Here is a 26,396-nt window from a genome sequence, read left to right on the forward strand (position 1 = left end):
CTGCTGAACTAAAGCCAAAAGGAGCTGTTCACTTGAAAACTCCCACTTCATGACATCACAAGGTGGAGCCGAGCGTTTGTAAAGAGTCACTCAAGCATGTGAATGAAACAAACACAAGTCCAGCTCTGTTTTTGTTTTTGAGGAGGAAACATTACACGACTAGGATATAATAATAAATAAATATAATAATAATAAAAGGTGTTGACTATTTGAGTGGTTTCTTACCAAACGGCGGCGGCGGCGGCATGGGCAGCCACGGCGCCGACGGGAACGGAGGAGGAGGGAACGAGAAGGGGAACCCGGGCAGAGACGAGCCCAGAGGAGGAGCAGGAGGAACACCTGGAGCCGCAGCAGAGTCTGACGACGAGGACGAGGACGGGGCCGAGCTGGAGCCTGAGGACAAAACACACACAACACAAACACAAACACAAACACACACAAACACAAAACACAACACACAAACACACAAACACACACACAAACACACACAAACAAACACAAACACAAACACACAAACAAACACAAGGGTTTAAAAAAAAAAAAGAACATTGTACTGAAACTAACCACATTTGAATCTTTAAAAAGAAAACAAATGTGAGAAGCAAAGATTGAATTCATTTTACACCAAAACAAAGTAAAAAGGTTAATAAAAACTAGTGCTGTCCAAAATGGTGCGTTATTAATGAGTTAACGCAAAACAGTTTTAATGTGTTCATTTGTAGCGCCCGAGCACCCAGGCCCGAGCGCCCGAGCCGGAACACGAGCGCCTGAGCACGAGCGCCCCAGCACCCGAGCGCGAGCACCCGAGCACAAGCGCCCGAACCCGAGCGCCCAAACCTGAGCGCCCGAGCACCCGAACCCGAGTGCCCGAGCGTGAGCACGAGCACAAGCGCCCAAACCCAAGCGCCCAAACCCAAGCCCCCCAAGCGCCCAAACCCAAGCGCCCGAACGACCCGAACCCGAGCGCCCAAACCCGAGCGCCCGACCCGAGCGACCGAGCACGAGCGCCCGAGCACGAGCGCACGAACCAGAGCGCCCGAACCAGAGCGCCCGAACCAGAGCGCCCGACCCAGAGCGCCCGAACCGAGCCTGAGCGCCCGAACCCGAGCGCCCGAACCCGAGCGCCCGAGCACGAGCGCCCGAGCCCGAGCGCACGAACCCGAGCGCCCGAACCCGAGCGCCCGAGCCTGAGCGCCCAAGCATCAGAACGCTGATGACTCCCACAAGGAAAACACGAAACGAAGTCCACTCGAAAACATCCCAGCCCCGACATGGAGCGTGGCCAGCGACAGAAGCCCTGCCTCCACTCTACACACACCTCACGCTGCTGGACTCTCCCTCTCCGCCTGAAGCACCAGCTCCACCGCAGCACGAGACGCAAACAAACAAACAGTGCCATGTGACGACGCCGGTTTGTGTAGGTCACACAAACACATTGTGTCACAGCAGATCTCTGGACGTCTCTCAGTCAGGAGAACTTCCTCAGGTCTCATTATTTCAGCCACAGAGGAACTTCAGAGAGTTTGACTGAAGACAGAAGAGACTCTTCGTCACACTGCTCCTCTTCATCACAGTGGAACATCAACACAAAGTCTCACTCACAACTGTTCTGGTTTGTAATAAAACATTTGTACAAAGCCGATCCACTTTTCTCTGTGGCTAAAATGACGATTCAAAAATGGACAAAAATGTGAGATTCATTTGAGATTCATCCTGAGTTCACTACGACATTCATGACATTTATTGATTGACAGCACATTTAAACTAAAATGTATAAAAGTGTGAGCGTGTCTCGTGACAAGTGCGGTGGCGGGGGGACTCGTACCTGCGCCCTGCGGGGCCTCGGAGGGGCCCGGAGCCGCCTCAGCTCCAGGGGGCGCTGCAGCCGCCGCGGGAGGAGGAACAGGAGGAAAAGGACCCCAGAACGGAAAGACTCCAGGAGGGAACGCCGGCATCATCCCAGGAGCCACTGTGGAGCAGAGACAGAGAAACAAGAGGGAGGAAAGAGAGGGAAAGAGGATTTGAACCGTCAACATTTGGTGGAAAAACAGTTCAAACACGAGAGCAAAAAGAAAAAAAAATCTATTTCTTTCAACTGGACAAAAGAACAGATTTTTTTTTCCTTTTTGAGGGCCGTGGGCAGGTTCCACGAGCAGAAGAAGTGTCTGACCGTTGTTGTTGGCAGGAGCGGCGGCGTTGGCAGGTGCAGGGGCGTTGGCGGGTGCGGCGGCGGGCGCGGCGGCGGGAGTGGGCGGAGGGTTGGACGCCCGGAGCACGTCCATCCGACAGGTGGGACACGTCTGCTGCCGCTGGAACCACGAGCGCAGGCAACTGACGGAAGAAAAACACCAGACGACGAGGATTAGTAGTAGTAGTTGTAGTAGTAGTATTTGTACCTGGAGTGGAATATGTGATTACAGGGCAGTAGTAGTAGTATTTGCAGTAGTAGTAGTAGTAGTATTTGTAGTAGTATTTGTACCTGGAGTGGAATATGTGATTACAGGGCAGTAGTAGTAGTATTTGCAGTAGTAGTAGTAGTAGTAGTATTTGTAGTAGTATTTGTACCTGGAGTGGAATATGTGATTACAGGGCAGTAGTAGTAGTATTTAGCAGTAGTAGTAGTAGTAGTAGTAGTAGTAGTATTTGTACCTGGAGTGGAATATGTGATTACAGGGCAGTAGTAGTAGTATTTGCAGTAGTAGTAGTAGTAGTAGTAGTAGTATTTGTACCTGGAGTGGAATATGTGATTACAGGGCAGTAGTAGTATTTAGTAGTAGTTAGTAGTAGTAGTGTATGTAGTAGTATTTTGTACCTGGAGTGGAATATGTGATTACAGGGCAGTAGTAGTAGTATTTGCAGTAGTAGTAGTAGTAGTAGTATTTGTACCTGAGTGGAATATGTGATTTACAGGGCAGTAAGTGTAGTATTTGCAGTAGTAGTAGTAGTAGTATTTGTAGTAGTATTGTACCTGGAGTGGAATATGTGATTACAGGGCAGTAGTAGTAGTATTTGCTGCAGTAGTAGTAGTATTTGTAGTAGTATTGGTACCTGGAGTGGAATATGTGATTACAGGGCATAGTAGTAGTTTTGCTGCAGTAGTAGTAGTAGTAGTAGTAGTATTTGTAGTAGTATTGGTACCTGGAGTGGAATATGTGATTACAGGGCAGTAGTAGTAGTATTTGCTGCAGTAGTAGTAGTAGTAGTAGTAGTATTTGTAGTAGTATTTGTACCTGGAGTGGAATATGTGATTACAGGGCAGTAGTAGTAGTATTTGCAGTAGTAGTAGTAGTAGTATTTGTAGTAGTATTTGTACCTGGAGTGGAATATGTGATTACAGGGCAGTAGTAGTAGTATTTGCTGCAGTAGTAGTAGTAGTAGTAGTATTTGTAGTAGTATTGGTACCTGGAGTGGAATATGTGATTACAGGGCAGTAGTAGTAGTATTTGCTGCAGTAGTAGTAGTAGTAGTAGTATTTGTAGTAGTATTGGTACCTGGAGTGGAATATGTGATTACCATAGTAAGTAGTATTTGCTGCAGTAGTAGTAGTAAGTAGTATTAAGTAGTATTTGTACCTGGAGTGGAATATGTGATTTAGTAGGGCAGTAGTAAGTAGTAGTAGTATTTGTAGTAGTAGTTGTACCTGGTACCGTAGTATTTGCTGCAGTAGTAGTAGTAGTAGTAGTATATTGTAGTAGTATTGGTACCTGGAGTGGAATATGTGAGGGCATAGTAGTAGTATAGTAGTAAGTAGTAGTATTTGTAGTAGTATTGTACCTGGAGTGGATATGTGATTACAGGGCAGTAGTAGTAGTATTTGCTGCAGTAGTAGTAGTAGTAGTAGTATTTGTAGTAGTATTGGTACCTGGAGTGGAATATGTGATTACAGGCAGTAGTAGTATTTGCAGTAGTAGTAGTAGTAGTAGTATTTGTAGTAGTATTTGTACCTGGAGTGGGAAATATGTGATTACAGGGCAGTAGTAGTAGTAGCAGTAGTAGTAGTAGTAGTAGTGTATTTGTACCTGGAGTGGAATATGTGATTACGGCAGTAGTAGTAGATTTGCAGTAGTAGTAGTAGTAGTAGTATTGTAGGTATTTGTACCTGGAGTGGATATGTGTTACAGGGCAGTAGTAGTAGTATTTTGTAGTAGTAGTAGTAGTAGTAGTAGTAGTAGTAAGTAGTAGTAGTAGTAGTAGTATTTGTACCCAGAATTTGCGAGTAAGGTATTTGTACCATTGTGAGGGGGTAGTATTTGCGCCAAGGATGCAGTCCCATGGATTACAGGGCCACTTACAGGGCAGGAGTCATTTGAGAGTAGAGTAAAACCGCAGTAGTAGTAGGCAGTAGTAGTAGGAGTAAGAGGTGGAATATGTGATTACCGTATTTGCAACCATTGTGTGGAGTAAAGTAGCAGTATTTGTCAACAGGGCCCTGGAGTGGATGTGCAGGGCAAAGTAAGAGTGTAGTAGTAGTAGTAGTAATCTATTTCTTTCAACTGGACAAAAGAACAGATTTTTTTTTCCTTTTTGAGGGCCGTGGGCAGGTTCCACGAGCAGAAGAAGTGTCTGACCGTTGTTGTTTTTGGCAGGAAGCGGCGGCCTTGTTGGCAGGTGCTTAGAAGGGCTGTTGCCTAGGTTGCGGCGGCGGGTCCGGCGGCGAGAGCAGTGGGCGGAGGTTGACGCTCCGGAAAGCACGTCCATCGACAGGTGGGACCGTTGCTGCCGCTGGAACCACGGAGCGCAGGCCAACTGACGGAAGAAAAACACCATGTGAGCGGCGTATTTGCGAGTAGGATGTACCTGAGTGGAATAGTGATTACAGGGCAGTAGTAGTAGTATTGCAGTAGAGTAGTAGTAGTATAGTAGTGTACCTGGAGTGGAATATGTGATTACAGGGCAGTAGTAGTAGTATTTGCAGTAGTAGTAGTAGTATTTGTAGTAGTATTTGTACCTGGAGTGGAATATGTGATTACAGGCAGTAGTAGTATATTTGCAGTAGTAGTAGTAGTAGTAGTAGTATTTGTACCTGGAGTGGAATATGTGATTACAGGGCAGTCAGTAGTAGTATTTGCAGTAGTAGTAGTAGTATTTGTAGTAGTATTTGTACCTGGAGTGGTATGTGATTACAGGCAGTTAGTAGTTAGTAGTAGTAGTATTTGTAGTGTACCTGGAGTGGAATATGTGATTCAGGGCAGTAGTAGTAGTATTTGCAGTAGTAGTAGTAGTAATTTGTAGTAGTATTTGTACCTGGAGTGGAATATGTGATTACAGGGCAGTAGTAGTAGTATTTGCAGTAGTAGTAGTAGTAGTAGTAGTAGTAGTATTTGTACCTGGAGTGGAATATGTGATTACAGGGCAGTTTCTTGGCTCCTGTCACCATCTCTTCTCTGCAGATGATACAAACGTTATCAGACGACTGCAGGTCCTCAGGAGTCGCATCTGGATACCTGCACACACGACAGGTGCACACACGACAGGTGCACACACGACAGGTGCACACACGACAGGTGAGACAGGTGAGACAGGTGAGAGGAAGGTAGTAGTAGTAGTATCAGTAGTAGTAATAAAAGCTGTAGTAATTGCATCATATTATTATTTGTTATAATAAGTACAATTCTAAAAAACAAAAAAAAATTTTTAAAAATTAAAAAAAAACTCTTGTGTACAAGACGTGTAAAGTTATTTGAGTATATATATATATTTTTTTTTTTTCAAAATTATCATATTATTTATCCCAATTCTCCTTCAAAATTGTAGTATTACAGTAGTATTTAGTATCATGACTTACAGTGTGTTCATATAGTAGTAGTAGTAGTAGTAGTAGCAGTAGTAGCAAGACACAGTAGTAGCAGTAGTAGTAATTTTAGTAGTAGTAAACACAGTAGTAGCAGTAGTAGCAGTAGTAGTAGTACTCACCGTGTGTTCATGTAGCAGTAGTAGTAGTAGTAATAGTAGTAATAGTAGTAGTAGTAGTAGTAGTAGTAGTAGTACAGTAAACACAGTAGTAGCAGTAGTAGTAGCAGTAGTAGCAGTAGTACTCACAGTGTGTTCATGTTGCGGATGGCTCTCCGGGACATGATGGCGTCTGTTACGGCTTTTTTAAACTGCCTGAAATTTAAACGTAGAGAAAAGTCTCGTTAAACTCGCAGAGTCACAGAAAGATCACAACATTTATCACATTTCACATTATCACGTCACATTACCGTCACGTTACCATTACACTACGGCCACGTTACCATTACACTACGGCCACGTTACCATTACACTACGGCCACGTTACCATTACCACTACGGCCACGTTACGATCACATTACCATTACACGTTACAGTCACATTATGGTCACATTACCATTTCATTACGGCCACATTACTGTCACGTTATGGTCATGTCACGGTCACATTACCATTGCATTACAGCCACGTTACTGTCACGTTACGGCCATGTTACCATTGCGTTACGGTCACATTGTGGTCGTGTTACAGTCACATTACCATTACGTTACGGCGCCGTTACTGTCGCGTTACTCTCACATTACAGTCATGTTACCATTATGTTACGGTCACATTTCGGTCACATTACGGTCACATGATTGTTGTTGTCGTGTGGTGTTACCTCATGGACAGGTACATGGGTCTGATGGCGAACAGCGGGAACGTGTGAACTTTGATCATGATCGTCATGAACGCGATGTACAACAGGACCTTTATGAAACCTGGAAACACACCGGGGTTAGTCCTGGTTTAGACCTGGTCCAGTCCTGGTTTAGTCTTGTTTAGTCCTGGTCCAGTCCTGGTTTAGTCCCGCTCTCACCTGTGAACAGTTCTGTGTATAACATATAAACGGCTTTATTGTCCCAGGGGTTTTCGCTCTGGAGGTCGACGGAGTGCAGCACGTATTTGATGAACGTGGTCAGGACCATCGTCAGGAGAATCGCGTACTGAGGAAAACACCACAAAAATAAAACACCAGAAACATTTTAAAATCACTGAATTCTCTTTTGACACAGAAAAATAGACCAGTGTTTCTACTAATTATTATTAATGTGGTCAAAAAGTACAAATTTTGATGCTAAAATCTGAAACCTGAAGTCCTAGAAGTAACAATTTTTATAATCACTAAATGTTTTTTCTTCTGCACCTTTTTCATCTTTGTGCCAGAGCAGGAATCACTGATTTATAAAGTTTCAAATGAGTTTGAAGAAACAACTGTTACACACTGTAGCGTTAAATAAAGGTGATTAAAATAAAATTCTATTGTATTTATAGTTTTTAAAGTTTTTTTTATAGTGAAGCAGCCAAACCTCGAATCCGAAGACGAGCTGAACCGAGGCTCCTCTGGTGATGATGCTGTGACAGGCGTGATTCACAAACAGGAAGTCCAGGATGGCCAGAAGAGCCATCAGAGCTGAAGTAAACAAACAAACAAAATAAGAAAAGTCAGAGAAAGTCAGAGTCGAGATAAACAAACAAAAAAATAAGAATAACCATCAGAGCTGAAGTAAACAAAGACATAAAAAATAAGAAGAGCCATCAGAGCCAAAATAAACAAAGAAATAAGAAGAGCCACCAAAGCTGAGGTAAACAAAGAAAGAAATAAGAAGAGCCATCAGAGCCGTGGTAAACAAAGAAATAAAAAAAAATAAGAAGAGCCATCAGAGTTGAGATAAACAAAGAAATAAAAAAAAAATAAGAAGAGCATCAGAGTCGAGATAAACAAACAAATAAGAGCCATCAGAAATGTAAACAAAAGAAGTAAACAAAGAAAGAATTAAGAAGAAACATCAGAGCTGAGGTAAATAAACAAAAAAATAAGAAGAGCCCTCAGAGCCAAAATAAACTAAGAAATTAGAAGAACCACCAAAGCTGACGTAAACAAAGAAATAAAGAAATAAGAAAAGCCATCAGAGCTGAGGTAAACAAATAAATAAAAAATAAGAAGAGCCACCAAAGCTGAAGTAAACAAACAAAAAATTAAGAAAAGTCATCAGTCGTGGTAAACAAAGAAAGAAATAAGACGTCAGAGTTGACATAAACAAATAAAAAAATAAGAAGCGCCATCAAAGCCGAGATAAACAAAGAAATTAAAAAAATTTGAGCCATCAGAGTTGAGGTAAACAAACACACAAACAAACAAGAAGAGAAATCATAGCCGAGGTAAACAAAGAAATAAAGAAATAAGAAGAGCCATCAGAGTAGTGATAAACGAAGAAATAAAAAAATAAGAAGAGTCATCAGAGCTGAGTTAAAACAAACAAAGAATTAAATAAATAATAAAGAGAAAGTAAACATACCGGTCAAAACAAAGACAGAGTACGTCTACATACAAGTCATTTATATTGAGAATTAAAACTGTTTTTTTTTCTGAAATATACTGTACTTTAAATAGTAAAAAGTGAAAATCAGACTACTGTAAACATGAAAAGTGTCTGTCACAGTTTCAGTTTACGCTCTTTTACTCATTTTCTGATTCACTTTTATTTCTCGAGGACGATTTGAAACAGAAAATAACAGAAGTGTAAAACAAACTCACATAAAACTCTCATGTGGAAGAGCCAGGAGATGTTGGGACTCCGCTCCATCTGAAAAACACCACCAAAAAAAAAAAAAAAAAGAAAAGAAAAAAAAAAGAAAAATTTGTTCATTCTGTGAACTAAAAACCTAAAACGTGAGTGAAAGGTGAACAGTTAGACAAATAAAAGTCAAAATTCTGGGTTCTGCGTGTATATCTATGTTGGAACGGACATGAAAAAAAAAAAATTAAAATTAAATAAAAAATGAAAGAAAAGAAGGAAAAAAAGAAAATACCTTTAAAATTATTCTTTAAGATTGCAGTAAAAAAGTGAAAATAATACTAGTTAAGTATAGAGACTAAAAAAAATTAAATAAAGTAAAATTAAATTATAAATAGGCCAAAATATAAATATAAAAGAGTTAATGTGTGTTGTTTTCTGTTTTTGTGTCTTGTTTTCATGTTTATTATTGTACTTTGTTTAATGTTATATCATATATATATATTTAAAAAAACAAACAAAAAAAAACAGTCTGACATTTTAAGATCTAAAATTATCTTAAGAGAAAATAATAAAGTGATTTAAAGAAAACATTTTTATTTTCCTGTGATCAGTCTGAGAGTCACTAACGTCATGTGTGTTTTCTGTAAACTCAAACTCAGGACTAAAAGCAGGACTGAACCAAAAGACTAAACCAGGACTAAACCAGGACTAAATTAGGACTGAACCACGACTAAAAGTAGGACCAAAAGCAGGACTAAACCATGTCTAAACCAGGACTAAAGGAAGACTAAAACCATGTCTAAACCAGGACTAAAGGAAGACTAAAACCATGACTAAACCAGGACTAAAGGAAGACTAAAACCACTGTACTAAACCAGGACTAAAGGAAAGACTAAAAACTACTAAAGGAAGACTAAAAAGGACTAAAGGAAGACTAAAAGCAGGACTAAAGGAAGACTAAAAACAGGACTGAACCAGGACTAAAGGAAGACTAAAAGCAGGACTAAAGGAAGACTAAAACCAGGACTAAAGGACTAAAAAGACTAAAACCAGGACTAAAGGAAGACTAAAACCATGTCTAAACCAGGACTAAAGGAAGACTAAAACCAGGACTAAAGGAAGACTAAAACCAGGACTAAAGGAAGACTAAAACCAGGACTAAAGGAAGACTAAAACAGGACTAAAGGAAGACTAAAAGCAGGACTAAAGGAAGACTAAAACCAGGACTAAAGGAAGACTAAAACCAGGACTAAAGGAAGACTAAAACCAGGACTAAAGGAAGACTAAAACCAGGACTAAAAGCAGGGACTGAAACAGGACCATATTAGGACTAAATTAGGACTGAGTCAGGGAATAAACCAGGACTGAACCAGGTCTAAACCGGGTCTAAACCGGGACTAAAAGCAGGACTAAACCAGGACTACACAACTATTTCATTCAGAACAATTCATTCAGAGTTTAAAAACATCATGTAAACGTGCCCAGTGTGGCTTTAAACCTTTCTGTCGTCACGGAGACCAAACCAGACCAAGTTCCAGGTCAGATCTGTGGAGAGGCGACCCCGCTCACAGTCACAATGTCTGTTTGTCGAGGGATTTTTGATTTATAAAACCTCCTGTGTTTACTATAATAACTGGTTAAATGTAAAGTAGAGCTGTTTAAAGTCACACTGTGGAACATTCCAGGCTGAGCGGTGACGTCTCCATGGAAACAAGAAAGTGAAAATGAGATAATTGGGACTCACGAAGTCGACGCGGTCTTCGGCGAGCCAGTGGAAACACTTGAGGAAGAGGAGCAGAGTGAAAAGAGCCACGAAGCGCGGAGAGAAGTCGTCCCTGAACACCGTGAACGCCAAACACGTCTCCGTGACGGCGTACCACGAACGCTCGATCAGGTGCTGACGAGAAAAACACAGACACACACACGGGGTTAGACCAGGACCAGGACCAGGACCAGGACCGAGCAAAGACTAAACCAGGACTAAACCAGGACAAAAACCAGGACAAAAACCAGGACAAAAACCAGGACAAAAACCAAGGACTACACCAGGACTAAACCAAACACGTCTCTGTGATGTTGGACCAGGACTGAACTGGGACTGGGCCTGGGACTGGGCCGGGACTGAACTGGGACTGGGCCGGGACTGGGCCGGGAATGCGCCAGGACTAAACCAAACATGTGTCTGTAACGATGGACCAGGACTGAGACTGGACTGAGAAGGGACTGGGCTGGGACTAAAATAGGACTGAACCAGGACTGAACCAGGACTGAACCAGGAGGACTAAACGCAGGACTGGAAAATGTCTAAAACAGAACTGAACTTGTATTAAAGTGGGACTAAACCAGATCTAAACCAGGTCTAAACAAGGGACTGAACCAGGACTGAACCAAGACTAAACCAGGAGGACCGAACGAAGACTAAGCTAGGGACTAAATCCGGACTGAACCATGTCTAAACCAAGACTGAATTAAGGACTAAACCAGGACTGAACTGGTATCAAACTGGGACTAAACCAGATCTAAACCTGGACTGAACCCTGACCCCGTGACCGTAGTGGATCCGATCATTGCCGCTTGCAGCTGCGTTTCCTGTGGATTTTTCGCGGCGTTTTTTCTTTTTTGTGGTTTATATTTTTATTTTTATTCGCGTGAGTGTTTTTTATTTTTTGAGGTTTATATTTTTATTTTTATTTACGTGAGTGTTTTTTATTTTTTGAGGTTTATATTTTTATTTTTATTTATGTGAGTGTTTTTTTTATTTTTTGAGGTTTATATTTTTATTTTGATTTACGTGAGTGTTTTTTATTTTTTGAGGTTTATATTTTTATTTTTATTTACGTGAGTGTTTTTTCTCTTTTTTGAGGTTTATATTTTTATTTTTATTTACGTGAGTGTTTTTTCTTTTTTGAGGTTTATATTTTTATTTTTATTTACGTGAGTGTTTTTTTCTTTTTTGAGGTTTATATTTTTATTTTTATTTACGTGAGTGTTTTTTTTTTTGAGGTTTATTTTTATTTTATTTACGTGAGTGTTTTTTTTATTTTTGAGGTTTATATTTTATTTTTATTTACGTGAGTGTTTTTTTATTTTTTGAGGTTTATATTTTTATTTACGTGAGTGTTTTTTTCTTTTTTGATGTTTATATTTTTATTTTTATTTACGTGAGTGTTTTTTTATTTTTGAGGTTTATATTTTTATTTTGATTTACGTGAGTGTTTTTTATTTTGGTTTATATTTTATTTTGATTTACGTGAGTGTTTTTTCTTTTTTGAGGTTTATATTTTTATTTTGATTTACGTGAGTGTTTTTTCTTTTTTGAGGTTTATATTTTTATTTTTATTCGCGTGAGTGTTTTTTCTTTTTGAGGTTTATATTTTTATTTTTATTTACGTGAGTGTTTTTTACCTCCATCTCGGCGGCGCGGAGTTGCCCGAAGAAAACTTTCCTCATGAACTTCCCCAAAAGGAAAACCAGGACGAAGGCCTGAATGTACAGCACCTGCACGAGGAGAACCAATCAGAACCCAGAACACGGGTCACATGACGTCACCACACACTCACCTGGTCTGGGTTTATACTTACAAATATATATAAAAATATATAAAAAATATACAAAAATATATTAAAATATACAAAAATATTACAAAAAAAAAAAACAGGACTAAACAAAAACTAAACCAGGACTAAAACATGACTAAACTATGACTGAACCAGGACTGAAGCCAGACTTAACCCAGACTAAACCAGGTCTACACCAGGTCTAAAAGCAGGTCTAGACCAGGACAAGGGCAGGACTAAACCAGATCTAAACCAGGACCAAACAAGGTCTAAACAAGGTCTAAACCAGGACTAAAAGCAGGTGTAAAAGCAGGTCTAAAAGCAGGTCTAGACCAGGACTAGACCAGGACTAGACCAGATTTGAACCAGGTCCAAACCACGACTAAAACCAGGACTAAACCAGGACCTAACCAGGGACTAAACCAGGTCTAAAACCAGGTCTAAAAGCAGGACTAAAAGCAGGACTTAACCAGGATAAACAAGAACTAAACAGGACTAAAAGAACTAAACCAGGACTAAACAAGAACTAAACCAGGACTAAACAAGAACTAAACCAGGACCTAACCAAGGACTAAACCAGGTCTAAAACCAGGTCTAAAACCAGAAATAAAATAGGACTTAACCAGGACTAAACAAGAACTAAACCAGGACTAAACAAGAACTAAACCAGGACTAAACAAGAACTAAACCAGGACTAAACAAGAACTAAACCAGGACCTAACCAAGGACTAAACCAGGTCTAAAACCAGGACTAAAACCAGGACTAAAAGCAGGACTAAAAGCAGGACTAAAAGCAGGACTAGACCAGGACTAGACCAGATTTGAACCAGGTCCAAACCACGACTAAAACCAGGACTAAACCAGGACTAAACAAGAACTAAACCAGGACCTAACCAGGGACTAAACCAGGTCTAAAACCAGGTCCAAACCAGGTCTAAACCAGAAATAAAATAGGACTTAACCAGGACTAAACAAGAACTAAACCAGGACTAAACAAGAACTAAACCAGGACTAAACAAGAACTAAACCAGGACTAAACAAGAACTAAACCAGGACCTAACCAAGGACTAAACCAGGTCTAAAACCAGGTCTAAAACCAGAAATAAAATAGGACTTAACCAGGACTAAACAAGAACTAAACCAGGACTAAACAAGACCTAAACCAGGACCTAACCAAGGACTAAACCAGGTCTAAAACCAGGACTAAAAGCAGGACTAAAACCAGGACTAAAAGCAGGACTAAAAGCAGGACTAAAAGCAGGACTAGACCAGGTTTGAACCAGGTCCAAACCACGACTAAAACCAGGACTAAACAAGAACTAAACCAGGACCTAACCAGGGACTAAACCAGGTCTTAAACAGGTCTAAAACCAGGTCTAAACCAGAAATAAAATAGGACTTAACCAGGACTAAACAAGAACTAAACCAGGACTAAACAAGAACTAAACCAGGACCTAACCAAGGACTAAACCAGGTCTAAAAGCAGGACTAAAAGCAGGACTAAGACCAGGACTAAGACCAGGACTAGACCAGATTTGAACCAGGTCCAAACCACGACTAAAACCAGGACTAAACAAGAACTAAATCAGGACCTAACCAGGGACTAAACCAGGTCTAAAACCAGGTCCAAACCAGGTCCAAACCAGGTCTAAACCAGAAATAAAATAGGACTTAACCAGGACTAAACAAGAACTAAACCAGGACTAACCAAGGACAAAACCAGGACTAAAAGCAGGACTAAAAGCAGGACTAAACCAGGACTAAACCAGGACTAAACCAGGACTATTTGAGGACTTACGGCCATGCTGGGGCTGCTCTTGGTCAGGTAAACCACCGTGGGGTAGAACTGTTGTTTGAGGAGATACGCGTGAGCCACCACCGCCACCGTCAGCGCCAGACTCGACGCCGTGACCAGCGCCGCCCGCACCATCCTGGACTCCGCTCGCCGGGACCGGGACCGACCAGAACCGACCAGAACCGACCAGAACCGCCCAGAACCGCCTCCGACCAGAACCACACCGGGACCACGCCGAAATCCACCGGAAATCTGCCAAATCTGCACCAAACGTCACCAAAACCTCAAGACCTAAAGCGAGAGAGGAACAGAAAGCAGCAGCAGGAGTGATGACGCAGAACATGCAAACGCTTTTTCAAAATGTGTCATAAAAAAAAAAAGACACGTCACAGCAAACGTTTCTGAAGATTTATTTTCTGTTTTTTAAAAAAGTTAAATGTTGTAAAACTTGAATTAAACCAGGACTAAAGCAGGACTGAACCAGAAATAAACCAAGACTAAAACCAGGACTGAACCAGGAATAAACCAGGACTAAACCAGGGATTAAACCAGGACTAGACCAGGGGTAATATCAAGACTAAATCAGGTCTAAAACAAGACTAAAACCAGGACTGAACCAGGACTAAACTAGGACTGGACCAGGGACTGAACAGGACTAAACCGAGTCTAAAACAGGACTAAAACAGGACTAAAACAAGACTAAAACCAGGACTGAACCAAGACTAAACCAGGACCTAAACAAGACTAAAACAAGACTAAAACAGGACTAAAACAGGACTAAAACAAGACTAAAACCAGGACTGAACCAAGACTAAACCAGGACCTAAACAAGACTAAAACCAGGACTGAATCAGGACTAAACTAGGACTGGACCAGGGACTGAACAGGACTAAACCGAGTCTAAAAGGACTAAACAAACCTAAACCAGGACTAAAACAAGACTAAAAAGACTAAATCAGGTCTAAAACAAGACTAAAACCAGGACTGAACCAGGACTAAACTAGGACTGGACCAGGGACTGAACAGGACTAAACCGAGTCTAAAACAGGACTAAACCAGGACCTAAACCAGGACTAAAACAAGACTAAAACAAGACTAAAACAAGACTAAAACAAGACTAAAACCAGGACTGAACCAAGACTAAACCAGGACCTAAACAAGACTACAAGACTAAAACCAGGACTGAACCAGGAACTGAACAGGACTAAAACAGCACTAAACTGAGGCTAAACCAGGACCTAAACCAGGACCTAAACCAGGACCTAAACCAGGACTGTACCAAGGCTACATCAGGGACTGAATCAGGACTAAAACAGCTTAAAAAAAATTAAATAAAAATACCAGTACAATAATTTTTGAAGATTTCTTTTCTGGTTTTTAAAAAGTAAAATGTTATAAAACTCGACTTAAACCAGGTCTGAACAAAGATTTAACCAAAACCTGGAAATAAAACCTGGTTTAAACTAATAAAAACAGAAAATAAGGGAGCAAACAAGCCAGAACAAGGACTAAACCCGGTCTAAACCCGGTCTAAACCCGGTCTAAACCCGGTCTAAACCGAATGCTTGAAGGTTTTATAAAGACACGGGAGTTAAAACTATTGTCTGGCTGAATTTTTGTACAAATATTTCGCTCAGAAATGTTGCAAAGAATGTTCTAATCTGCTCCAGAACAAAACCCCAGTGTCAGAATCTGCAAGTTTACACAATACAATAATTTGGTTTTAAAAATATTTAACAACAATGAAATAAAATCAAGATATAATGCGACATATTGAGAAAAAACTAAAATATAACTTACATAAAACGAAATAAACAAGCAGAACATAAACAAACTGAGCATTCTTGTATCTTTATTAAGGCATTTCTGATTTTTTTTAAAAATAACAGAGTAAATTGAATAATCCAGGTTTAATTCCACATAATTTCATGTTTTTTTCTCTTTTCTTTTCTTTTATTTTTTTGAGAGATACACGTTAAATGTGTGGGTCAGAAGTGCACTCTTCTGGATTTGAGCTAAACAAAAACAATTTATGCTCCTCTGGTTTAGTCCTGATTTAGTCCTGAAATAGACCTGATATAGTCCTGGTTTAGTCCTGAAATAGACCTGATATAGTCCTGGTTTAGACCTGGTTTAGACCTGAAATAGACCTGATATAGTCCTGGTTTAGTCCTGAAATAGACCTGATATAGTCCTGGTTTAGACCTGGTTTAGACCTGAAATAGACCTGATATAGTCCTGGTTTAGACCTAGTTTAGACCTGATTTAGTCCTAGTTTAGTCCTGGTTTAGACCTGAAATAGACCTGATATAGTCCTGGTTTAGACCTGGTTTAGACCTGAAATAGACCTGGTTTAGACCTGGTTTAGTCCTGAAATAGACCTGATATAGTCCTGGTTTAGACCTAGTTTAGACCTGATTTAGTCCTAGTTTAGTCCTGGTTTAGACCTGAAATAAACCTGATATACTTCTGGTATAGTTCTGGTTTAGACCTGGTTTAGTCCTGAAATAGACCTGATTTAGACCAGAAATAGACTTGGTTTAGACCAGAAATAGACCTGATATAGTCCTGGTTTAGACCTAATTTAGACCTGAAATAGACCTGGGTTAGTCCTAGTTTAGTCCCGGTTTAGATCTGTTTTAGACCTGATATAGTCCTGGTTAAGACATGACAAAGACCTGAAATAGACCTGATTTAGTCCTGGTTCAGTCCTGTTTTAGACCAGGTTCAGTCCTAGTTTAGACCCGGTTTAGTCCTAGTTTAGCCCTAGTTTAGTCCAAAAAAAAAAAAACGACTTTAATTTACTTTAAACCAGCAAGAAAACAAACATAACCTCCGCCACAGCTGTCAGACACTTTTATAAATCTGTTGTCGTGTTTTGTCTCGTGAACTTCGAGCACTTTTTAGTTCAACATTCCAGAAGTTACGTGTGTTTTTTGTTTCGTTTTATTTTATACATTATTTATCTCTATAAACGTAGATCAACTTCAAATTTGCCCAGAATCACAATTAATATCCGAACTACGGTGTCTAATCTCGTGTTTGGACCCTTTATTTGCATCGCTTTATCGTATTTGAAGGTGCATTTTGTAAATAAAAGAGTAATATTCTGGAAGTCCCTGGTCCAGCCCGCCGTTAGCCGCCGTTAGCCGCCGTGCGTTAACGGCTCCGTGCACTCACCCGCACGCGCACAAAACGACGCGCTTTTCCTCGTTTTCGCGTCGCAAAACCTTCGTAAATCCTTCACGCTCGCCTCATTTTTGCAGATTTTCGCTGAAACTGTCGCTTTTCTTTTCTTAATGCCCCGGTCCTGCAAGCGGAGACGTGTTTATCTTTGGTTGCTCCCGTTCGGCCACCTCACTTCCGGCGTTACGGTAAAAAACAAACAAACGCGCGAACACAAAACAACGAACAAAAAAGATTAAATTAAACGCTTTTGGACAAATTAAACGCTTGAATATTTATTAAAGATGTACCAAGGTGTTTTCTGCTGGAATGTTTTAAATGTTATAAAAGAAAAAGCGGTACGTTTTAAAGGTAAAAGTCTTTGTGTTATGGTGATTACGGTAAAAATCAACGTGGACCAATCAGAAGTGCGCAGGTGTGTTTTTAGCCTCACGGGAATAACGCGCAACACTTAAAATTAAACTTTTATTACTTTTTTTTTTTTTGTTTGTTTGTTTTTTTTAACTTTATAAATATGTCATTTTAAAATAATATAATTTTTTTTAATTGTTAGAAAAGAAAACGTAACGGACTCTCGCGTGTGAATATGTCAGTGTCCACAGACCGGACCGGAGACAGACCCGGATTTACACAAGAAACCAGGACTAAACCAGGACTAAACCAGGACTACATCAGGTCTTTTTCAGGTCTGAACCAGGTCGAAACCAGGACTAAAATAGAACTATATCAGGTTTAAACCAGGTCTAAACCAGGACTAAACCAGGACTAAACCAGGACTGAACCAGGACAGAACCAGGATTAAACCAGAACTAAACCAGGACTACATCAGGTCTTTTTCAGGTCTGAACCAGGTCGAAACCAGGACTAAACTAGGTCTAAACCAGGACTAAACCAGGTCTACACCAGGACAAAACTAGGGCTAAAATAGAAGCATATCGAGTCTAAACCAGGTCTAAACCAGGTCTAAATCAGGTCTAAACCAGGACTTATCTCAGGACTATTTCAGGTTTAAACCAGGATTCAACCAGGACTAAACCAGGTCTATTTCGGGTCTAAACTAGGACTAAACCAGGTATATTTCAGGTCTAAACCAGGTCTAAACTAGGACTAAACTAGGGCTAAATCCAGTCTAAACCAAGACTTACGTTAGGACTATTTCAAGTCTAAACCAGGACTAAACCAGGTCTATTTCGGGTTTAAACTAAGACTAAACCAGGTCTAAACCAGGTTTATTTCAGGTCTAAATCCGGTCTAAACCAGGACTTACGTTAGGACTATTTCAGGTCTAAACCAGGACTAAACTAGGACTACACCAGGACTTAACTAGAACTATTTCAGGTCTAAATCAGGACTAAACCAGGTCTATTTCAGGTCTAAACTAGGACTAAACCAGGTCTAAACCAAAATTATATCAGGACTATTTCCTGTGTAAACCAGGACTAAACCAGGTCTAAACCAGGACTAAATCAGGTCTAAACCAGGACTATATCAGGTCTATTTCAGAACCAACCCTTCTATTCCCAAAGATCTGCTTCATCATTCAGACTAAAAATCAAATTCACAAAACAAAACATAAGGTCAAAATAAACCAATTACAAAACACAACAATATTTTCAGACATTAACTCTAAATATTTATAATTTAACAATTTTTTTAAGTGTATTTGTGCGTTTTCCTCTTGTGTAGTTGTTGTTTTTTGTTGTCTCTGCTGAATAAAAATCAAATTAAATAAAAGTTGAAATGAAACACAAGGCTGCACGTTGAGAGTTCACCAGTAGGGGGCGGTAAAGTATTAATTTTGAACAAGTCAAAAGTCGTCACGGTTTTAAGATCCTGAAAACATAACTCAGATACAGAACATGAATTATTAACACTGAGCGAAAGTGAAGAGAATTTCAAAACAAACCGGTTCACTCCGGGTTTGGACGTTTGGTGTAAATAAAATTGTGTTAAAAGTTTGTAGTTTTGTTCATCCTCGACTCTAAAAACACAAACAACAAACACATAGATATAGACCTAACAGACCTGAAATAGTCCTGGTTTAGACCTGGTTTAGACCTGGTTTAGACCTGGTTTAGACCTGGTTTAGTCCTGGTTAAATCCTAGTTTAGACCTGGTTTAGTCCTGGTTTAGACCTGGTTTAGTCCTGGTTTAGTCCTGGTTTAGACCTGGTATAGACTTGGTTTAGACCTGAAATAGTCCTGTTAAATCCTGGTTTAGAACCTGGTTTAGAACCTGGTTTAGACCTGATATAGTCCTGGTTTAGGACCTGGTTTAGTCCTGGTTTAGACCTGGTTTAGACCTGAAATAGTCCTGTTAAATCCTGGTTTAGACCTGGTTTAGTACGTGCTTTAGAACCTGGTTTAGGACCTGGTTTAGTCCTGGTTTAGACCTGGTTTAGACCTGAAATAGTCCTGTTAAATCCTGGTTTAGACCTGGTTTAGTACGTGCTTTAGAACCTGGTTTAGGACCTGGTTTAGACCTGGTTTAGACCTGGTTTAGTCCTGTTTAGTCCTGGTTTAGACCTGGTTTAGTCCTGGTTTAGTCCTGGTTTAGACCTGGTTTAGTCCTGGTTTAGTCCTGGTTTAGACCTGGTTTAGACCTGATATAGTCCTGGTTTAGACCTAGTTTAAGCCTAGTTTAAGCCTAGTTTAGACCTGAAATAGACCTGGTTTAGTCCTGGTTTAGACCTGGTTTAGGACCTGGTTTAGGACCTGGTTTAGTCCTGGTTTAGACCTGGTTTAGACGTGGTTTAGGACCTGGTTTAGGACCTGTTTAGTCCTGGTTTAGTCCTGGTTTAGTCCTGGTTTAGACCTGGTTTAGGACCTGGTTTAGGACCTGGTTTAGTCCTGGTTTAGTCCTGGTTTAGACCTGGTTTAGGACCTGGTTTAGGACCTGGTTTAGGACCTGGTTTAGTCCTGGTTTAGACCTGGTTTAGACCTGGTTTAGGACCTGGTTTAGTCCTGGTTTAGACCTGGTTTAGGACCTGGTTTAGGACCTGGTTCCTGGTTTAGACCTGGTTTAGTCCTGGTTTAGTCCTGGTTTAGGACCTGGTTTAGGACCTGGTTTAGTCCTGGTTTAGTCCTGGTTTAGACCTGGTTTAGTCCTGGTTTAGTCCTGGTTTAGACCTGGTTTAGTCCTGGTTTAGTCCTGGTTTAGACCTGATATAGTCCTGGTTTAGACCTAGTTTAATCCTAGTTTAGACCTGAAATAGACCTGGGTTATTCCTGTCTAGTCCTGGTTTAGATCTGATATAGTTCTTTTTTTTTTTTAATTCATTTGTTTTATTTGAACAGGGACACACTGGTCACCTGGTTTAGTCCTGGTTTAGACCTGGTTTCGTTCAGTTTTTGGTCATAGTTTAGTCCTGGTTTAGATCCAGTTTAGACCTGATATAGTCCTAGTTTAGCTCTGGTTTAGACCTGGTTCAGACCTGGTTTAGACCTGAAATAGACCTGATTAGTCCTGATATATTTCATTTTTTTTTTATTAATTTGTTTTATTTGAACAGGGAGAATGAGAACCAGAGACGGTGCGTTGGAGGAGAGGGAGCAGCCCCAGAACAAACAGAAAAATCCCGCACACCGTCTTACTTGCAAACTGTGAAATTTATTAGGACAAACCGTGCAACGTTTCGGCACTGGGCCTTCGTCAGGCAAACAGAATGAGAGCTCAGGTGGCCATCTTAAATAGGGTGTGGCAAGCACCCAAGGGTGACAGGTCATAAAGAAACAGTGCACACAAAACCCCATCATTCAAAAAACAAAGACAGTCAACATATAGTGTCATAATAATACAAATAATAATAATGAAATCATCATATAACGATCATAGAATAATATTAGAAAAGTAAGAAGAATATCTGGATACATATAGACATAGTAACATTCACCCAACTGTAAAATAATGTTGTCGTGCCATATACACATCTATATATACACACAATGAATCTTAAGCTGTAGAACATATACAGCCCACCCAAAACAAGAGTCCTAATGATGTAAACTAATGTCTACAAAAAGATGCTAAGATTAAAATCGTCATTGATCCTTTAGGAGCTAAAGTTTGGAGAGTGTGAATCCAAAATGCTTCCCGTTTGTTTGAGTATGAGGTCATGGTCCCCTCCTCTGGGTGGAGGGGGACATGCTCAATGCCACAGAAACGTAGAGAGTAAATATCATGTCTCTGTCATTAAAATGTACAGCTACAGGGTCGTCCCGGTCGTTTCTTCTGATGGAGCTCTTGTGTTCACTTATTCTTTGTTGAAGTTTTCTTGTGGTCTTTCCAGTGTCCACTAGGCTGCATGGACATTTCAACATGTAGACTACATGTGTAGATGCACATGTGATGACACTTTTTATGGGATATTTTTTACCAGTGTGAGGATGTAAAAAATGATCAGTTTTTACAGTATTGTTGCATTGAGCACAGCTGCTGCAGCGGTAGTTTCCACTGGGTAGAAGGAGCAATAGAGACTGGGAGGATAGTTTAGTTTTGTTTGTGAAATTGGCCCGTACCAGATGGTCTCTAAGATTTTTGCCTCGTTTGTGAACAAAGAGTGGAGGATCTTTAAAGATGGTTGAAATTTCCGGGTCTGATTTCAAAATATGCCAGTATTTCGGGAAAATGTATTTAATTGCAGGTGTATGGGTCGAATATTGGGTGATACAAGTTACGGAATAATGTTTCTGCCTTTTGGTGCTCTTTTTTAATAAATCTGTCCGTGGCTTATGGAGAGCCTGTCCATAAGCATCATCAACCAGGACGTACGGTACCCTCGCTGTTGGAATCTCACTTTCATGTCAGTGTTGAATAAAGTCCTCAGTGGAATGGCAAATTCTTCGTAATCGATAAAATTGACTTGTAGGCAAACCTCTTTTTAGGGGAGTCGGATGGAAACTAGAGGCCAACAGTGAAGTGTTTTTGTCAGTTTCTTTACGATACAATGAGGTGATGATATTCCCATTGTCCTTTCGTACCCACATGTCCAAAAAACTTACTTTGTTAGAACTAAATTGTGCAGTGAATTGAAGGTTGGAATCAAAACTGTTTAAGAGTGACACAAAGCTTTCCAGCTGTTGAATGCTGCCACGGAATATACAAAAAATGTCATCAATGTATCTAAAGCGTTTAATTATGCTTGATAAATATTGGTTATGAGCAGAATTAAATACAAATTTGTTTTCAAAAAGACCCACATATAAGTTGGCAGAGTTGGGTGCACAGACTGTTCCCATGTTAGTGCCGGAAATTTGAAGGTAAAAATCATTTTCAAAGGTGAAATAATTGTATTTCATGACAAATTGGGCAGATCTGTAATAAGCTGGTTTGGATAATGGGCTGTTTTCACCCTCGTGTGGTATATTTGTGTAAAGGCGAGTTGTATCCAATGTTAGAAGATGCGCCTCGTCAGGTAAATTGTTGACAACAGAACGTTTTTCAATGAAATCTGTAGAGTTTTTAATATAGGCTGGGAGGGTCTGAACAAAAGGCTTAATAAAGACAAAGGCGACAATAAAGAGTTAGTTTGTGCCACGATTGGACGACCAGGAGGATTAGTCAAAGATTTGTGGATTTTAGGTAAGGTGTATTTAACTGGGCGAACTGGGTGTTTACAAAAAAGAAAATCTAAATCTGAGTCAGAAATCCATTTATTTGTTTTAGCATCCTGAAGATATGAGAAAAGTTTCAGTGGGGTCTTGGTTCAGTCTTCTGTAAAAACGAGTGTCTGACAATTGGGAAAGAATTTCAGTTCTATATTTGTGGGCATCTTGAATGCATATTGAACCTCCTTTATCAGCGGGTTTAATGACAATATCTTTATCATTCATCAGTTCATTAAGTGCATTTCTCTCCTCTTTCGTGAGGTTGGAGGTTATAGCTTTTGGCTTGTCCATCAAATCCATAATGTCATTTTCCACAATTCTACAAAATGTATTTATGGAGGCATTAGGAGGGAAACACTGGTCACATTTATACAGTGGAAAGTTCCAAAGTCACTCAAGATTCACAGACACAGTTTGAGTATCTGCTGAACCAGGTCTAAACCAGGTCTAAACCAGGTCTAAACCAGGTCTAAACCAGGTCTAAACCAGGTCTAAACCAAAGACCCAACCAAAGACCCAACCGAGACCCAACCAAGACCCAACCAAAGACCCAACCAAAGACCCAAAGACCCAACAGAGACCCAACAAAGACCCAACCGAGACCCAACCGAGACCCAACCAAAGACCCAACCGAGACCCAACCAAAGACCCAAACAAAGACCCAACCGACACCCAACCACAGACCCAACCAAGTCCCAACAGAGACCCAACCAAAGACCCAAAGACCCAACAGAGACCCAACCGAGACCCAACCAAAGACCCAAAGACCAACCAAAGACCCAACCAAAGACCACCAACCAACCAGACCCAAAACCAAAGACCCAAAGAGACCCAACCAAAGACCCAAAAAACCCAACCAAGACCCAACCGAGACCCAACCAAGACCCAACAGAGACCCAACCAAAGACCCAAAGACCCAACAAGAGACCCCAACCGAGACCCCAACCAAAGACCAACCCAACCAGACCAAGAGACAACCAACCCAAAGACCCAACCGAGACCCCCAAGAGACCAGACCAACCAAAGACCCAGACCAAAGAGACCCCCAAAACCGCCAAAGACCCAAAGACCCAAAAGACCCAGACCCAAAGACCCAACCGAGACCCAGACCCAAAGACCCAACCAAAACCCAAGAGACCCAACCAAAGACCAAAGACCCAACCAGAGACCCCAAAGACCCAACCGACCCAACCAAAGACCCAACCAAAGACCCAACCAACAAAGAGACCCAACCAAAGACCCAAAACCAAGAGACCCAAAGACCCCAAAAGACCCAACCGAGACAAAGACCCAACCGAGACCCAACCAAAGACCCAACAAAGACCCAACCGAGACCCAACCAAAGACCCAACCAAAGACCCAACCAAAGACCCAAAGACCCAACCAAAGACCCAACAAAGACCCAACCAAAGACCCAACCAAAGACCAACCAAAGACCCAACAAAGACCCAACCAAAGACCCAACCGAGACCCAACAAAGACCCGACAAACATGGGATGATTTTCAGGTCTGAGATCTGAATTAGTCAAAAACGTGCACCACATTTGTTTTGTTTTTTTTCCAAATCTCCTGTTTTATTTCACTGTGATAATGACAGAAACTCTCGGGACATAAAGTCTGAGCCTCCACAAAAATCCTTTCAACACGAAACCTCCACATGAACCAAAAAACTGCGGAAAAAAAAAAGACAAGATTTATACACAAACCGCGACCAAACGAAAGGTTAGTTCATGACAAGTTCAAATCGTCTCCCAAAAAAAGTCATCGGCAAAAAGAATCTGTCAGTCGTTTGTTTTTCAAAATAAAACCAAAAAAAATTTGAAAAAAAAAAAAAAACACACCACCATTTTCTTCATTATTTGTCTCCAAAACCAAAATGAAAAAAACAGATAAAGATGATTTTTTTTTCAGTTTTTAATTTTGTGTTTAAATGAAAAATGGAAAAAAAAAACTGAACCAGGACTAAAAAAGGACTAAGACAGGACTGAAGTGGGACTAAACCAGGTCTAAACTAGGACTGAGACCAGGACTGAGACCAGGACTGAGGACTGAGACCAGGACTGAGGACTGAGACCAGGACTGAGGACTGAGGACAGGACCAGGACTGAGGACCAGGACTGAGGACCAGGACTGAGACCAGTTTAGTCCCGTCGTAGTCCCGTCGTAGTCCCGTCTTAGACCCGTCTTAGACCTAGTTTTGTCCTGCTTCAGTCTTAGTCCTGGTTCAGTTTTTTCCATTTTTCATTTAAACACAAAATCAAAACCTGAAAAAACAAACCTTTATCCGTTTTTTTTTTTTTTTTTTTTCATTTTGGTTTTGGAGACAAATAATGAAGAATTTTTTTTTTTTTTTTTCCGTTTTCTTATTTTTGGTTTTATTTTGAAAAACGACACACGGATTCAAACGTCAACAATAAACCGTCTGTGTGTTTAAAAAAAAAAAAACGTGAGGAGAAACATTTTTGTGAAAACAGTGTCATCAGTTCACGAATAAAAAAAACAAACAAAAACAAAACAAAAAACAGGTGATATTTGATTTTAAAAATGAAAACCGGAGAGACGAGCGGAGGAAGAGGAGGAGGAGGTGATGGAGCATTACAAAACATTTCGTGAAAGTCCTGCTTCGATAAAAACTACACACATGAAATCATTTGAGGGAAGAAAAATTAAAAAAAAAAAAAAAAAAGTTAAAATTCACACTTGACGAAGAATCTGATTATCACAGTCAAGCCTTTAGTGTTCAGAGTCTCGCGTTCGTTCCGTCCTCTCCGAGAGTTTGTGTAAACAGTTCGGCCGCTTCGGGGACGACTTTAAATAAAAAAAAAATTTAAAAAAACGAAGGGCAGAGGTGGGTGGGGCAGAGGTGGCGAGGGGGCGGGGCAAAGGGGGCGGTTGCGGCGAGGGGGCGGGGCATTAGGACACGGAGGAGATGGGGTTGAGCGGGGAGCCCATCTGCGTCAGGACTTTGTCGAGCCACTGCAGAGGCCCGTGCAGGTGAACCTCGATCCAGCAGGGGGTGCTGGTCACGTCCTGCCGGTGGTACTCTGCACCCCAACCCTGAAGAAACAGAAGAAGAAGAAGAGGTTATATCAGGACTAAACCGGGACTAAACCGGGACTAAACCAGGACTAAACCAGGGACTAAACCCGGGACTAAACCAGGACTGAACCAGTATCTAAACCAGGATCTAACCCGAAGATTAAACAGGGGACTCAAAACCAGAGAGTAAAAAAACAGTAAAAACCCAGGGAGAAAAAAAAATCAAAAATCAAAAATCAGGGAGTTAAAAAAAAAACAAAACAAAACTGTAAAAACCAGAGAGTAAACACCAGGGAGTAAAAGTGAGAGTGTAAGAGTGTAAAAGGGAGTAAAAATAAGAGTGAAAACCAGGGAATAAAAAAAAACAAACACACACACACAAAAAACAGGGAGTTCAAAAATGGAGTTCAAAAAACAGAAAAAAAAAAAAAAAAAAAATCAGGGAGTAAAAAAGGAATGAAAAAACGGAGTACAAACAAGAGAGAAAAAAAAGGAAAAATAAAAGGAGAGTAAAAAAATTGGAGTAAAAACCAGGGCATAAAAAACTAGAGTTAAAAAAAAAAAAACGGAGTTAAAAAAATGGAGTAAAAAAAAAAAAAAAAAAACTGTAAAAAAAGCAAAAAAAAAAAAAAAAAAAACTTTGTAAAAATCAGGAAGTAAAAAAAAAAAAAAGGAGTAAAAAAATGGAGTTAAAAAAGCAGGG

At 40.4% G+C, this 26,396-nt stretch overlaps 3 protein-coding genes across 3 annotated transcripts in view; 1 reads left to right on the forward strand and 2 right to left on the reverse strand.

The window, feature by feature from the left end:
* syvn1 (synovial apoptosis inhibitor 1, synoviolin) overlaps window positions 1-14,130 on the reverse strand; it is an 18,766-nt gene extending 4,636 nt beyond the window's left edge. Inside the window, 12 exon segments of the mRNA XM_055159556.1 lie at window positions 207-393; window positions 1,826-1,969; window positions 2,171-2,331; window positions 5,328-5,444; window positions 6,040-6,105; window positions 6,611-6,710; window positions 6,809-6,935; window positions 7,299-7,402; window positions 8,528-8,576; window positions 10,255-10,407; window positions 11,916-12,008; window positions 13,866-14,130. Coding sequence (XP_055015531.1) covers window positions 207-393; window positions 1,826-1,969; window positions 2,171-2,331; window positions 5,328-5,444; window positions 6,040-6,105; window positions 6,611-6,710; window positions 6,809-6,935; window positions 7,299-7,402; window positions 8,528-8,576; window positions 10,255-10,407; window positions 11,916-12,008; window positions 13,866-13,997 — 1,433 coding nt within the window. The 5' untranslated portion in view covers window positions 13,998-14,130.
* Window positions 14,131-22,447: 8,317 nt separating this feature from the next.
* Window positions 22,448-24,154, forward strand: LOC129410707 (proteoglycan 4-like). The gene is made up of 2 exons (XM_055159557.1): window positions 22,448-22,461; window positions 23,203-24,154. The coding sequence occupies exons 1-2, from the start codon at window positions 22,448-22,450 to the stop codon at window positions 24,152-24,154; spliced, it is 966 nt and encodes a 321-aa protein (XP_055015532.1).
* A 600-nt stretch (window positions 24,155-24,754) lies between these two features.
* smad5 (SMAD family member 5) overlaps window positions 24,755-26,396 on the reverse strand; it is a 29,084-nt gene continuing 27,442 nt past the window's right edge. The window contains exon 8 of the mRNA XM_055159565.1: window positions 24,755-25,711. Coding sequence (XP_055015540.1) covers window positions 25,568-25,711 — 144 coding nt within the window. The 3' untranslated portion in view covers window positions 24,755-25,567. The remainder of the gene's footprint in view (window positions 25,712-26,396) is intronic.

The sequence above is a fragment of the Boleophthalmus pectinirostris genome, unplaced genomic scaffold (assembly GCF_026225935.1).
Source record: "Boleophthalmus pectinirostris isolate CB_2022bp ecotype Guang Dong unplaced genomic scaffold, ASM2622593v1 HiC_scaffold_23, whole genome shotgun sequence".
Lineage (NCBI taxonomy): Eukaryota > Metazoa > Chordata > Actinopteri > Gobiiformes > Gobiidae > Boleophthalmus > Boleophthalmus pectinirostris.